Source organism: Mesocricetus auratus, unplaced genomic scaffold, assembly GCF_017639785.1.
Source record: "Mesocricetus auratus isolate SY011 unplaced genomic scaffold, BCM_Maur_2.0 Super-Scaffold_100004, whole genome shotgun sequence".
NCBI lineage: Eukaryota > Metazoa > Chordata > Mammalia > Rodentia > Cricetidae > Mesocricetus > Mesocricetus auratus.
The window spans coordinates 37831265-37845659 of NW_024429189.1; the positions used below are offsets into that span (position 1 = coordinate 37831265).

The 14395-nt window shown below is 41.0% G+C and overlaps 1 protein-coding gene across 2 annotated transcripts in view; it reads right to left on the reverse strand.

Annotated features, from left to right (window-relative positions):
• Positions 1-14395, reverse strand: part of Abcb11 (ATP binding cassette subfamily B member 11) — a 70066-nt gene that overhangs the window by 15563 nt on the left and 40108 nt on the right. For both annotated transcript variants that reach the window (XM_040745508.1, XM_040745507.1), the window contains exons 19-23: positions 9721-9825; positions 9469-9630; positions 5321-5524; positions 3394-3635; positions 1506-1662 (exon numbers count right to left, since the gene is read on the reverse strand). In XM_040745508.1, coding sequence (XP_040601442.1) covers positions 1506-1662; positions 3394-3635; positions 5321-5524; positions 9469-9630; positions 9721-9825 — 870 coding nt within the window. The remainder of the gene's footprint in view (positions 1-1505; positions 1663-3393; positions 3636-5320; positions 5525-9468; positions 9631-9720; positions 9826-14395) is intronic.

The window sequence follows — 14395 nt, forward strand, 5'->3', positions numbered from 1 at the left end:
GCTACATAGGGAGATCTCTGCTTCAGAACAAGCAAGCAAGAGAATACCGCCACAAAGATGACATTTTCTTCCCAATGCTGGCAGGCGTAGCATAAAGAGTGACAAGGAAATTAAAGACATTTGACCTCTTAACCTCATTCTGAATTGAGGGTAGTTCCTTATCACCTATTCCTTTATAGTGAAGAGTGGAAGAGAATAGCAAAGTTGATGCACCAAGGAAGCCAGCAATTCTCTGAGTTGTTAAAACCTTGTTCTTCAAAATAATGAAATAAAAACGAAGTTTTTTTGGAGTCTGTGCCACAAAATTGGATATTTTAGTATGTTTCAAACTATTTGGTGGAAAACAATAGCCTTTTTCTGGCTATCATGACTAGTGCCACAGTTAACATGGATGCGAAAGTGTCTCTGTAAAGTGTTGATTTCAAGAATACACTCTAGAATGGAATAGCTGCATCATATGGTGGGTCTATTTTCAGTTTTTTTAAAGGGAATTCCATGCTGATTTCCATAGTGGCTGCACAAGTTCACATTCTTATCAGCAGTGAATTAGGGTCTTTCCCTCTATCCACACCAATACTTACTGTCATTTATTTTCTTGACCATGGTCATTCTGACTGGGCATATATGGTCTTTATTTGTTTTTCTCTGATAGCTAGGGATGTCAAATTTTTTTTCCAAGTGTATTTTGACATTTGTATGAGGACTGTTGATTCAACTCCTTAGCCCATTTATTGTTTGGGTAATTTAATTTTTACAGTTCTCTTTAGATTCCAAATATTAATATTTTGTATATTTGGGGTTTTTTTGCCTACTCCGTAGTTCCTTCACTCTGGGATTGTTTCATTTCATGCAGAAGCATTTTAATTTCACACAATTCCATTTTTCAGTTTTTGGATTACTTTGTAAGCCTAGATATCCATCAATAAATAACTTCATAAAGAATAGATGATAGATAGATAGATAGATAGATAGACAGATAGATAGACAGACAGACAGATAGACAGGCAGACAGACAGATAGATAGGAATTTGACATAGCCCTAAGATATGAAATCATGACATTTTCAGGAAAGTGGAGGAACTTTAAATCGCAGCCCAGTACTTACTTTCTTTTTACCTGCTCCACTAAGTACATTAATTGGAGGTACATGCATGCACACACACACGTGCAGCCCAGGACTTACCCATTTTTCACCTGCTCCACTAAGTACATTAATTGGAGGTACATGCATGCTCACACACAAACATACATGCACGCACGCACGCACGCACAGGCAGCCCAGGACTTACCCATTTTTCACCTGCTCCACTAAGTACATTAATTGGAGGTACATGCATGCTCACACACACACACACACACACACACACGCAGCCCAGGACTTACCCTCTTTTTACCTGCTCCACTAAGTACATTAATTGGAGGTACATGCATGCTCACACACACACACACACACACACACACACACACACACACATGCACGCACGCACAGGCAGCCCAGGACTTACCCATTTTTCCCCTGCTGCACTATATACATTAATTGGAGGTTTTCGGTCTAGCAGCTGAAAAAAGCGTGCAGCTGATATTTTAGCTTTGGCAAAACTTGGGGTGTAAGAGAAGGTTCTTCCAACGGCTGTTGCACTCAGCATAACTGAAGAGATCGACCTGCAATCAAACCCCCGGGGAGTGAGAGCTGGGCTGTGGATAGTGTGAAGGCCTAAGTGGCAAAAGCTTTAGGTGCTAGCCCCAAACAGCTTAAGCAAGTCACTTTAGACATGTCTGCTGTAAGAGGGTCCAGGGGGTAGGCTGAATGGGGTAGCCTCAGACCTCTAAAATCCTAGATCTGCCACATTAAAAACAATTTTGTGTGGGGGGATAGAGTGGTGGAGACTTTTGAAAATAATTATTTCAGTCAGGAATTTGAAAGATGACCAGACTGAGTTGGCTTTTCTTCCCATTGTAACATTCCAGGCATCACTGATGGGTGTGTAAAAGATAGTGGCAGTGGTAGGCAATGGAAGTACCTATTCTGTGCTGGGCCCCCATCGAAGCCATGCTTCCTATGGAATAAGGAAAATGCAATTGCCTGTATCCTTCGGTTTGACCCAGCTGCTGCTAACTATATCAACATGGCATCAGAGATGAATGAACAAATGACTAAATCCACTGAGAGACAACCATGCTGCCACCTGGCCCTTGATGGGCAGAGCATCCTGTGAGGTTGCCCATCAGCACCATCTTTCACAGAGGTCTTCGTGGAGGGAGATGATAGGTGGGTAGGGAGTGTGCAAGCATGTAACTTGCTGCTCAATGATTGTTTCAAGGCCAGGGCTGGGAACCCACATTCTCTAGGAGCCCAGGATAAGGCTTAAGTGAATGAAAGCTTTGGGGATGAGGTAGGAAATGCTGAAAGATGACGGTCCAGTTCTTAAAGCAAAACCACATATTGGAAGTTTTCTATAGGCTCTTGATTCTCACATGCTGGCCAATAAGTTGTTATATATTTTATATGAACTGACAGAAAGAGCTCAAGAGTTGTTGTTTCCTGGTCTGGGTTAGCAGCTTTAAATGTGCAAGGGTTTTGAGAAGAGACTTTCCTAGATGACATGGGGATACTGGGCTAACTGGAAAGCCCTGGAAGGAAGGTGTCAGGTAAGAGGATCATGCCTCAATGCCCCCCAAACTTAAGATTGTCTCTGCCCTCACTACCACCCTCATGTGCGCCATTAAGCCCTCCCCTCTGGAAGTAAGCAGTCCCTGCCTTGAAGAAGAGAGATACCCTTTTCTGGCCTGCACTATCTCTACTCAGAGGAAGTGACTAGAAATCAGTTGTCTTTGCAAGTTTCAAATACAAAAGCCCTTGAGCACATCTTGTTCTTGGCCTTGAAAGTCTCAGCTTTAACAAGTGTAAACATAATTACAACAATTCATCTTATGATTCATCTGCTTGTGATCATCTTTTTTTATTCCTCAGTCCAATTGTGGATTTCATTTCTCAAATCCTTGAACCTAGGCTTCATTGTGTCCGTTTCCTTTGCCAAAGAGACCTCAGTAAATGAAATACAGGGAGACTCGAACATGCTCGCAGTGTAGGATATGTTTCTTCTGTTAAATATGACCCTCTAAGATAATTCATGAAGGAAATGAGCTCATTTGCTACCAAGGCCTCCTGGAAACAGACATGCCACCAAGGCCTCCTGGAGACAGACATACCCACTGAAGTCTGTGAGGCAGCCAAGCCCAGAAGAAGTGTCTCATTCCATAGAACTTTGAAAAAGAACAAACGTGGCTGATTTTAGAAGAATGGTTTGCTGGGCAGCAAGGAAGTTAAGTGACAGATCCAGGCAACTCCCTCTGGAGTATCACTCTCATACAACCATTTTAGATATGCCTCACCTGAAAACATAGCTGAAATGTAGCCCTTCCTGGACAATTAAGTAACCTCCGTATCTGTAGCCAGAAGAACTCGCAAAAAATGATATGGCCTGGGAAAAGGCAAAGCAGAGTCCATAGACATTCGCCTTCCGAACAGCTGTGTGGTATGAGCTTTCTAGCTCAACTTCAAAGGCGTTAGTAAATCTCCTCTCCACACCCATTCCTGCAACCGTGCGGATGTTGCCAAGAGCTTCGCTGGTGATCTGAAAAGGAAAGAGTCTGAGGCATCAAAAAGTAGTAGGAGTATCTCTTTTTCTGACATTTCAGTCATTGTCACAAAAGGCAGAAAGTAGCACAGAGAAGTTGCTGGGAGTCAACTCAACTGAACCATGGGGCCATCTGTCATTTCAACTCACTCCCTACATAGTTCCAGCATGGCTTCTTTGCCTCCACTTACTGGGGGCAAAGACAGTGTGAGACAAAGTCTCCCATACTTGTCCTGGACAAGCTTCAAAATTTCTCTGCTTTGAAATGTCTAAAACACTGTCTTTGAATATCTTCTGAAACAAAACACCCACTTACTACAAACTTAAGTTACTAGAAATGATTTTCTAAAAAGCTGCAGCCCAGCAAGCCATCCTCTCTAAAAACAGTTAACTGAATATTATTAAAGTTAAATATAAGTTAATCTTCGGTCTGCAGGGTGAGCACATGTTTAAATATAGTTTACGGTCCACTCTTCATGCATTGGGGTATACCTCATTAGAGATGCTATTTTCTACACTGCTTTGTATTTATTTATAAAATGCTTTGTCTACTTGGACAGCATCATGTTCTCTGTCTCAAAAGAACTAGAACAGAGTCATGAGTGAGTTTGTGTAGTAAAATAACTGGTAGTAAAAGCCCAGAATACCAATGCTTGGGAGACTAAGATAGGAGGATCCTAAGTTCAAGACCTGTTTGGTCTCCAGGGTGAATTCAAGGCTGTCTGGGCAACCTGGTGAGCCCCTGTCTCAAAATAATAGATAGATAGATAGATAGATAGATAGATAGATAGATAGATAGATAGATAGATAGATAGGTGTAAAAAATTCTAAAATGTTAAATAAAAGAATTGGGTATAGCTCAGTTCTAAAGTTCTTACTTTGCATAGTAAGCTCTAGTGCCTATGTTCAGGCTCTAGTATCAAAAAGGAAAACCAAAAGAAATACATATTATATGTGATCAACTGATTCCCTCAGTCCCTATCTCCCTCTCTCCTTCCTTTCTTCCCTTCCAGTGTGTTGTTGTTTGAGGCAGCATCTCTAGTAACTAGGTTGGACCCTAACTTACTATGTAACTGAGAAGCCTTGAGCTTCTGATCCTTTTGTCTCCACCCCAAGTTCTGGGATTATTGCAGACTGTGTCACCATGCCCAGCATGTGTGTGTGTGTGTGTGTGTGTGTGTGTGTGTGTGTGTGTGTTTTCAATTGACAAATGTCTATGCCATCATTCTCTCACGTATTCCTTGTGTTCAGATATTAATTAGAATATAATAATTAGAATACCTAAAACCTGAGTGTACTTGAATTCTACTCTGTAGTTCATGATAGTATTTGAGACATTTGCTACTATCTAGCAAATGTTAAAGTGTGAAAGTTGAAAGGGTATGCTTTCTGTGTGGATAGCAAGACTCCAGGTAACCATTAAGCTACAAAAACAACAGCAACTCTAATATAACTGTCCACTTATGCAAGTGAGAATATAGAAAATGTAATTCGAATAACTGAGAACATATAAACTTCTATGTTTACCACACTTTCTCCTTGTCTGATCAGGCTTACGAATCAAAGCCCTATTGTCCTAGCCTTCGGGCAGAGGCACGTGTATTTCTTTGTATTTATCATTTTAAAAAGTTTACTTGACAACCACTCAGCCATAAGTAGGAAAATTAGGTCTATAATATTACCTGGCCAGCCTTCTCCAGAGCTTGCTTGTCTTGAGAGGCAAATCCTGTCAACATTTTCGTTTGTAGGGCTCCCGATAAAGCCAAGAAGGGGAAGAAGCATAATATAAGCAGACTGAGCTTCCAGGTAAAGAGGAAGGCAATGAATATGGCCATAGCAATGTTAGTGAAGGAATTGACCATCATCCCAATTTGAGAGCCAGCAGCCTGCCAAACAAAAGCAATCAGCCCATCTCAGACATAGTTTCTTTTTATCAGACATTATTATGTGAAGAGCTACTTTATATCAAAATATAGATTCTTTTTATTGTGACAAAATATATATGACAATATTTAGCTTTTTAAATAAAAAAACAAACAATCAACCCCCCAACAGACACAAACAAACAAAAACCACTCACAGTGCTGCGTGGCCGTCACATCTATATTCAATCTTTCTCATCTTCTCTATCCTTAAAGCTCTTTACCTATCAAATGATTTACTTACCTTCCTCCCTTGAGCCACTGGTAATTGTTATTCTACTCTCTGTCTGTATGAATTGTCTACTTTTAGGTACTTCATATAGTGGGGTTATATACCATTTATCCAAGACTCATCTATACTGTGGTACATATTGCAATTTCATTCCTGCTGAAGGTATAAACATTTGGTTGCATGTATAGACAACATTTTGTTTATCTACTTATCCACCAACTGTTGTGAATAATAATTTTGAAAAATGATCATCTAAACTTCTGAAAGTGAAGATCCAATAAGTTAGATTAAAATATAATTGGAAATTTACTAACAGACGACACCAAGTATAAGAAAGAATATTCAAGATTGAGGAAAGGTTCTCTTAAAATATCATATTCAAACAAAAATACTGGAAAAAAGAAAATGAAGAGTGACTGGAAGATGTTTGGGATGCCATTAAAAGATCAAATGTCTACATCATTGATTTATATGAGGTAAAAAAAGATTAAAGATACAAAAACTTATTCAATTAAAAAAAAAGCAGAAAGCTTCCTTAACCTTGGGGAAGGCATGCACATCCCACAAATAGAATGCTGTAGGAGGCCCAGAGAGATACAACCAAGAAAGATTCTCAACCCAACATAGTCAGACTGGCAGAAAAAAAAATCAGGACAAAGATAGAAGCTTAAACTCTTGAAAAGAAAAGCGCCAAATCACAGGTAAAGACAGTGATATTAGACCCACAGCAGAAACTATAGGCTAGAAGAGCATGGGATGGTGTACTTTAAGTCCTGGGAGAAAATTGCTGCCTATATAGATCCCCACACCCAAGGAGGTGATCCTTCAGAATCAATGGCAAAATAAGGACCTCCTACCTTAGTCAACAACTAAGGGTGTTTTGGGCTGGCAAGTGCTTGCTGCCAAACATGTCAACTTGAGTTCAATCCACAGGACCCGCCTGGTGGAAGGGAGGGAACCAGTTCCTGAAAGTTGTCCTTTGACTTCCACGTATGCATAAACGCATTAATAAATAAGGAAAGCATTGTGACTAAAGCAAAAGACAACAATTAAGGGACTTTATGACTACCAGACCAGCTTAACAAAAGATGATGCTTAATGGAGTTTTATATCCAGAAGTGGAAGAAAGAAAATTAGCAAGACAGCATGCAAAAAGTATAAGCCCTGTTTGGAGAGTGATATCCCTTTAATCCCAGCACTTGGGAGGCAGAGGCAGGCAGATCTCCATGAGTTCAAAGTCAGACTCGTCTGCATGGTGAGTTCTAGGACAGCCAAAACTACTTAGTGAACTCCTGGTTCAAACACACACACACACACACACACACACACACACACACACACACAGGAGAGAGAGGGGGAAGGGGAAGAGGGAGTATGTGTGTGTGTGTGTGTGTGAGAGAGAGAGAGAGAGAGAGAGAGAGAGAGAGAGAGAGAGAGAAGAGGAAGGAAGGAAGGAAGGAAGGAAGGAAGGAAAGAAAGAAAGACCTATTATGGAAACAACTATTATGGAAACAGAACACTGGTAGATCCTCAAAAAAACTAAAAATGACCCTCACAGGATCCAGTCACTCCAGTCTTGAGTATATACCTAAATCTGTGTGTCTATGATTATTGTAGAGTTACTCACAACAGTTAACATGTGGGGTTAGACTAGGTACTCATCAGTAGACTTACAGATAAATAAAGTAAGTTATATACATCAAATGGAATACCATTCACACATGAAGAATAAAATCCTGTCATCTGCAGCAAAATGGATGGAGCTAAAGCACCACCATGCTAAGTGAGACCAGCCAGACAATAGATGAACTTGCAAGTTCTCTTTCATATGTGGAAGTTAAGAAAGGTGTGTGTGTGCGTGTGTCTGTGTGTACGTACATACACACACGCACACACACAATTTGCACTGCAAAGGAATGGGGAAATTGTTGAGGCTTGTGGGTTATGGCAGATGAAGGGTGGAGGGACGTAATCAATGTGGGACATATGCATAAGAATCCCATGCATTGTAGAATTGATTTGTGTTAAAAAATAACAGTAAAAGTGGTAATGCATTAAGATTATGTATTACATTGTTTTAAAACTCCCTTGTAGGAGAATATATAACAATGAAAATACGCTCCTATTAGAATTTTTTTAGGGGAATAAGAAAGGCAGAAACAACCTATAGAGTGCTTCTAAGTCTATGGAAAAATATGTTTATAAAAGATAAGAGAATCAAAAGAGATGTGCTTCTAGGAACCTTTAAGATGATTCCAGGGTCATTGAATATTTTTGCAATTTTGGTTGAACTGGCTATGAGTCGAGGCATATTACAGCTCTCCTAATACAGGGAGGGTTAGCTTTTCTCCAAAGCTTCCCAGACCATGCTAGTTTTCTTCTCATTTAGAAAGCCGGTAGAGATTTGTGAAGTAAGCTTGGCTGTCATCACTTTAATCCCAACCCCTGGCTTTAAAAAGATCCAGACTGATCGTAGTCAGCTGTGTTGTATCTTTTAACAACGTTGTGGGATCTAGAAACTACAGCTTTGTCTCCGTGTTTCCCTGGGTCAGAAATATCGCTCTTTGGAGTCGAGAGAAGGGGAGAGGGGGGAATCTAGAGAGTAAACAACTCTTCTTTTTATCCCCATTTCCCAAGGGGAATCGTTCAAACACTGTTCACAGCATCACTCTGGATGCTCAGGTGCAGATATTTCCATGCACCTTTTCCTTCCACATCTAGGGGGCGCACTTGAGCCTGGTGAAATCTAACCTTCAGGATCTTAGAAAAGTCTGAGAAAACATCTCAACTGCTAGACTGAGATGGAATCCCAAATCCTAGCTTATTGATATGTGCCATAATACTGATTCTAGGCCCTGCTTTAAGGAACACAAGCATTAGCTGTTGTCAAAGACTCTGGGTTATCCTAGACCTACTAGTTTCATTCTGGAGGAAATGGGTAATTCTCAGAATGTTCTATCCTAAAAACATCTATCTGTGTAAGACACTCTTACTCCCCACCCCCACATACGATAGCTGAATGTGATTCTTTAAAATTCATGTTAAAATCCCATTCCCACTGCAGAGCATTATTTGTTGGAGCCTTTGGGCATGGTTGGATTGTTAAAGCTCTTTTGTCTTCCCAAACAGGGTATATAAAACCAGAAAAAAAGAAGGTGACCACCGCCGGGCAGTGGTGGTGCTCGCCTTTAATCCTAGCACTCTGGAGGTAGAGACAGGTGGATATCCGTGAGTTCGAGGCCAGCGAGTGCCTGTACAGGCTCCAAAACTACACAGACAAACCTTGTCTCGGAAATAAGAGACGGTGACATAGAATTCCAGCTCCTCTAACCTTCTACCACAGGAAAATGGAAAGAAGATACCATCTTCAAATAGAAGAGAATATGCCCTTACCAGATGTAACCTGCCCTGCCTTGATCTTAAACTTCCCAACCTACAGAATTATGAGGAAAAAATGTGTCTGTTATTTGTAAATTGTCTCATCTAAGATATTTTGTTATGGCCGGGCGGTCCAGCACTTGGGAGGCAGAGGCAGGCAGATCTCTGTGAGTTCAAGGCTGGGCTGGACCAACAGCCTCCAAAACAATACAGAGAAACCCTGTCTTGAAAAACCAAAAAAAAAAAAAAAGATATTTTGTTATAGTATCTAAAATGGACAGACACTCCCAAGACTTACCCCTTGAACCTGGGAGGCATCTGTAGCAAGCCTAGTCGTCAGAACTCCAGGGTTATTTCTGAGGTCATCAAACCAGCCAATATCTTGTCCTAACATTGCTTTGAAACCAAATTTACGTATCCTCTTTGTAAGGAGCTCCCCAGATTTGGCAAAAGTGTAACCCTGAAGCATAAAGAAGGAGTCTTTGATGAGATTTTTTTTTACATGAAAATAGGGGGAAATAGGCAAATCACCTGGTGAAAATAAAATTACCTGCAGAAACTGTGTGAAAATGGATACACAGCCCAGGGCTACAAAAAACAGACACATGTTGCTAATCTCTGACCTTTGTTCTTCTTTATCAGGTATCGAAAAAATCTTTAGAAGACAGTAAGTAGGGAAGAAAGTTTGTTACTATAAATAATAACAAAATAAATACATTTAATACGTTCAGTTAAATGTTCACATTTGTCCAGTCCCATAGAATGTCCAGTGAGAATGAACCCCAGTATCAATACATACTAAAGATGAGAGAACCATGTCAGTGCACAGCATCAACTGTACTGAATGAACCACTGCGGCCGAGGATGCTGGTGATGGAGAAAGGCGGGGGTATATGGGAAATCTCTGAGGCTCCCTCCTAATTTTGCTGTGAACCTTTTTAAAAAAATGGCTTCACTTTAAACACACTAATTTTTAAACCAAAGTGAGTGATTAACAGCATGGTGCATTATTTTCAATCTCCTATGTGGCAGGGTTCCTGAAAATTTTAAACCAATGGCAACAATTACAGAAGTCCTCCCCATCCCCCGTTGTGTTGACTTAAGCACACATTGCTTTTTTGCCTGACATTGATGAAAAAAGAAAAGGAAAGCTGCTCAAGTAGAATTATCTTTTAAGAAGTAAGGGACAAAAAAGAGGGAAGAAGGGAGAGAGAAGGAAAAGAAGAAAAGGGGGACAGCAGGGCGTTATTGAGAATTTGAGAATGCCAGTCTGTGGGAAAACATGGTTATTATTTCAACTCCTATTTCTCTCAAATAATGAACAAAAGAAAGATGATTTTTAGAGTCAGGTATCCTATATTTTACTAGTCATACATATAAACTAGTTTATAAGTATGATATATGTATATATAAGTATATATATTCATTTCTAAAGCAACCAGCTATTGCACAGCTGACTAATGTTAGACTATGAGAGAAAAGAGAGATCTGAGGGTATTGTTGCCCTTCAGGAAACTGGAACTATTCTGTCCTCAAAGGCCATGGAAATTGCGACTAGTCTTTTGGGTTTTTTTCTTTTTGTTTGTTTGTTTATTTGATTTTTGGTTTGGCTTGGTTTTTGGAGGAAGGGTTTCTCTATGCAGCCCTAGCTGTCCTGGAACTTGCTTTGTAGATCAGGCTGGCTTTGTACCCACAGAGATCCGCCTGCCTCTGCCTCCTGGGTGTTGGGATCAAAGGCATTTGCCACCACCATCTGTGGTAACTAGTCTTTAAGGTCTATTTTGATCAGTAAATGGTATTCTTAAATCTGGGATGTATGTACTGATAGCTCCTAGCTGAGAACTAAGTTGTTGCAATAAGAAAATTGTCTTCTGGTAGCAAGGCTCTCCAGTGAAATGAATTTTAGTCACAACAAACCTTCATAATTCACACTAAATGAAGTAACTGGGATAAGCCAGGAAAAGTATGGACTGGAGAATACACAAGTCCTTATCCTCTCTTCTCTTTTCTCTTCTCTCCTCTCCCCTCCTCTCCTCTCCTCTCTTCTCTCTCATCCTCCCCTCCCCTCCCTCCCTCCCTCTCTCCCTCTCTCTCTGTCCTCCTCTCCCTCTCTCTGTCCTCCTCCCCTCTCTCCCTCCCTCCCCCCTCTCTCCTCTTTCTCCCTCTCTCCCTTTCTCTCTCCAGGCTCTCTCACTGACCTGGAACTATCCAGCTTTTCCAGCGAGTCCTAAAGAGGATCCTCTGGTCTCCCCACTGCTGGGATAACACACATGTGTCACAATGTCTAGCTTTCTGTGTGGATTCTGGGGATTGAACTCCGGTCCTCATGCTTGCATGGTAAGCACTATATTGACTCCAGTCCAACAGTTCTGAAATACCGTGATATCTAAAACGTTGCCAGTATAGAGTTTCCCAAAGAAAATGATTTATTCAACACATATTTGCTGAATACTTACTATGTGTGAAATAAATCTCCTCAAAAACAATATGTACCATATTGCATCAATACAATTTTTCTGCGAAGCAAGAATAATGTTTCCTGTTTTTCTTTGTGTCTGGTCTCTGGCTCATGTGATACACAGAACAGAAAATACAGGTTTCAGGACACATATTGCATTAGTGAATGATAATACTTGATGCCAAACAGGAAGTAAACCATCTCCCTTTCTTCCCCATCAACGCAGTTTACAAGTTTAAAGCATTTTCATTTTAGGGAAAAGGGCTCTTGGAATTCAAGAAACGTTCTATAGTGGCTAATACAGTCTGAGTAAAATTGAGTGAATATCTCAGGCTGGTGAAGCCCACAGAAGCAGCTGATCTGAATAAGGGGGAGCTCATGGGCCCCAGACAGATGGCTGAGAGGCCAGCATGGGACTGACCCAGACCCCTGGAATGTAGATGTCAGTGAGGAGGCCTTGGCAATCTATGGGGCCTCTGGTAGTAGATCAGTATTTATCCCTGGCATACACATGGACTTTGGGAGCCCATTCCACATGGAGGGATGTGCTCTCGGCCTGAACACATGGGAGAGGACCTGGGCCCTGCCCAGGATGATATGACAGACTTTGGGGATCCCCCATGGAGTGCCTGACCCTCCCTGGGGAGCCAAGGGAAGATAGGATGGGGGGCTGGTGGGAGGCGGGGGAGGAGAGGAGGGAGAAGGAGCTGGGATTGACATATGAAGCAGGCTTGTTTCTAATTTAAATTTTAAAAAACTTTAAAAAATTGAGTGAATATCTTCTTGATCCCACTTTTGTTAAGGTTTATACCTTAAGCAGGCCTAGACACACTGCTGCCAGCATATACTCAAAGACTTGACTTCCTACAGCAGAGATACTTGCATACTCATGCTCACCGCAGCTCTAATTCCAACAGCTAGGAAATGGAATCAGCTGAGATGCCCATGGATTGATGCCTGCCTGGATAATGAAAAAGTGGTTCATGGATGCAGTGGAATTTTACTCAGCTATGTCCCCCATCTCTGCCCCAACACATAAAGCTCAGAGTACAACATAGAGGTGACAGAAGAGCATGAGATCTGGAGGATCAGTAGGAGTGCCGTGAGATGCTGTCTCCTGAATGGACATGGCCATTGTGGCCATGGGCTCACAGCAGCTCTGTTGACCTGAACAAACCAAGCTTCTCAACATCCCAGCATGGAATAGAGAGATCTCACTTCTAATTGATGAACTATTGGTGTTAATGACTTCTGGGGAAGAGTCCTTTTTCTTAGTGTTACAGCTCCCAGTAAGGTTATCCATGCGTCAGTAAACAGCCTCTCCCACACACACTCCTGCTCATTCAGGCAATCCTAATTAAGTCAGTGGACCCTTTAACAAACCATGAAGGCAGCACCGGTCTTGTTGTGAGGGAGACCAAAGTACATGGGAGGAGGCTAAAAGAGGAGAATGGGGAGGACATGACAAATACTACATGTGAATATGAAATTGTCAACAAATAAATACTTTTAGGAAGAGAAAATCAGCAAAGATGCCAATATTCAGGGTTTCCTTTATACAGGCCAACATCAAAGGACAGGCTTCCATATTTCACTTATCCATACTCTTTTTACTAACATATGTTCCTCTTGCTCAGTGAGGTTCACCTAGAGTCTCTTGTTTCTGGAATGGTAGCTAGAGAGGCTAGGCAAGGCCTGATTTTGTCCTCGATCCCAGGCCAACACCAGCAATAGTGATAAATTGATAAATATTTGTTGAATGGTGGCTGTTCTTTATTTTTCTTTCTGTTTAATGATTGCCTTCCTCTCTGCCAAGGAGAAATTCCAAGGAGAAAGTGTCATAAATGAGATGGTATTCTCAAGTCGCTAGTATGATGTCTAAGGGGGACCATCAACAAATGTTTGTTGTGAGAATAAAAGAACATTTGCTTATACTTGGATACTGTACCTACCAGAAAATTAAGAAATACACATTAGTTATTTTAAAAGATTTTCAGCATGAAAGATTGTGGTGCCATGTGACCAGAAACCCAGTTAACTCTAGCTGTGTTTCCAATTGCTTGACTTCCTGAAAGTAATTAAAATTAAAATGGCCAACGACATTTCTACCTAGAAGATTCTACTAGTGGGTTATTCAGGTCTTTCTATACAAGTTACACCCATTTATCTTTCGTGATCCTAATATCTATCAGAGAGGGATGTAGAAAAGGGAACAAAAATGTGAGTTTTTCAAAGCATCACTCTGACAATGTGGTGTGCTGGCAAGTGCTCGAGAAAGTTGACAGTGTTCTTAAGGATATAGTTTTTCTTTGTTGAACTCCCTCTCCTCCTCCTCCTCCCCCTCCCACCTCCCCCCATGCATGTGTGCAAGTGTGTGAACTATGAAAATATGACAACCTCTTAACAACTAATTTTGTGGTACTAAGGTGTAAACAGAGCCTGGCTCTATATCACCCTGGCTGAATGTGAATCCCAACTATCATGTGCTCCGTCCCCTGAATTCTCTGAGCCATAGTTTGCTCCTCTATAAAACAGCAGTAAGGGGAATCTGGGCAGCCAGTGGTTATTTGGAAACATAATGAACACTAAATGTTTAGATGATGCCTAATAAGCATTTGCCACTGTTGCTATAGCAATAGTCAAGTGGAGAATAGCAAAACTCCAAGGAGGTGAAAAATTAAAATAAGTGCATTCTTTCTCCCTGTTGTATTTTTACTTCTTTATTGTTTTTCTCACTTCCTCCCACGTCCCCATTTTAATGCAGCCA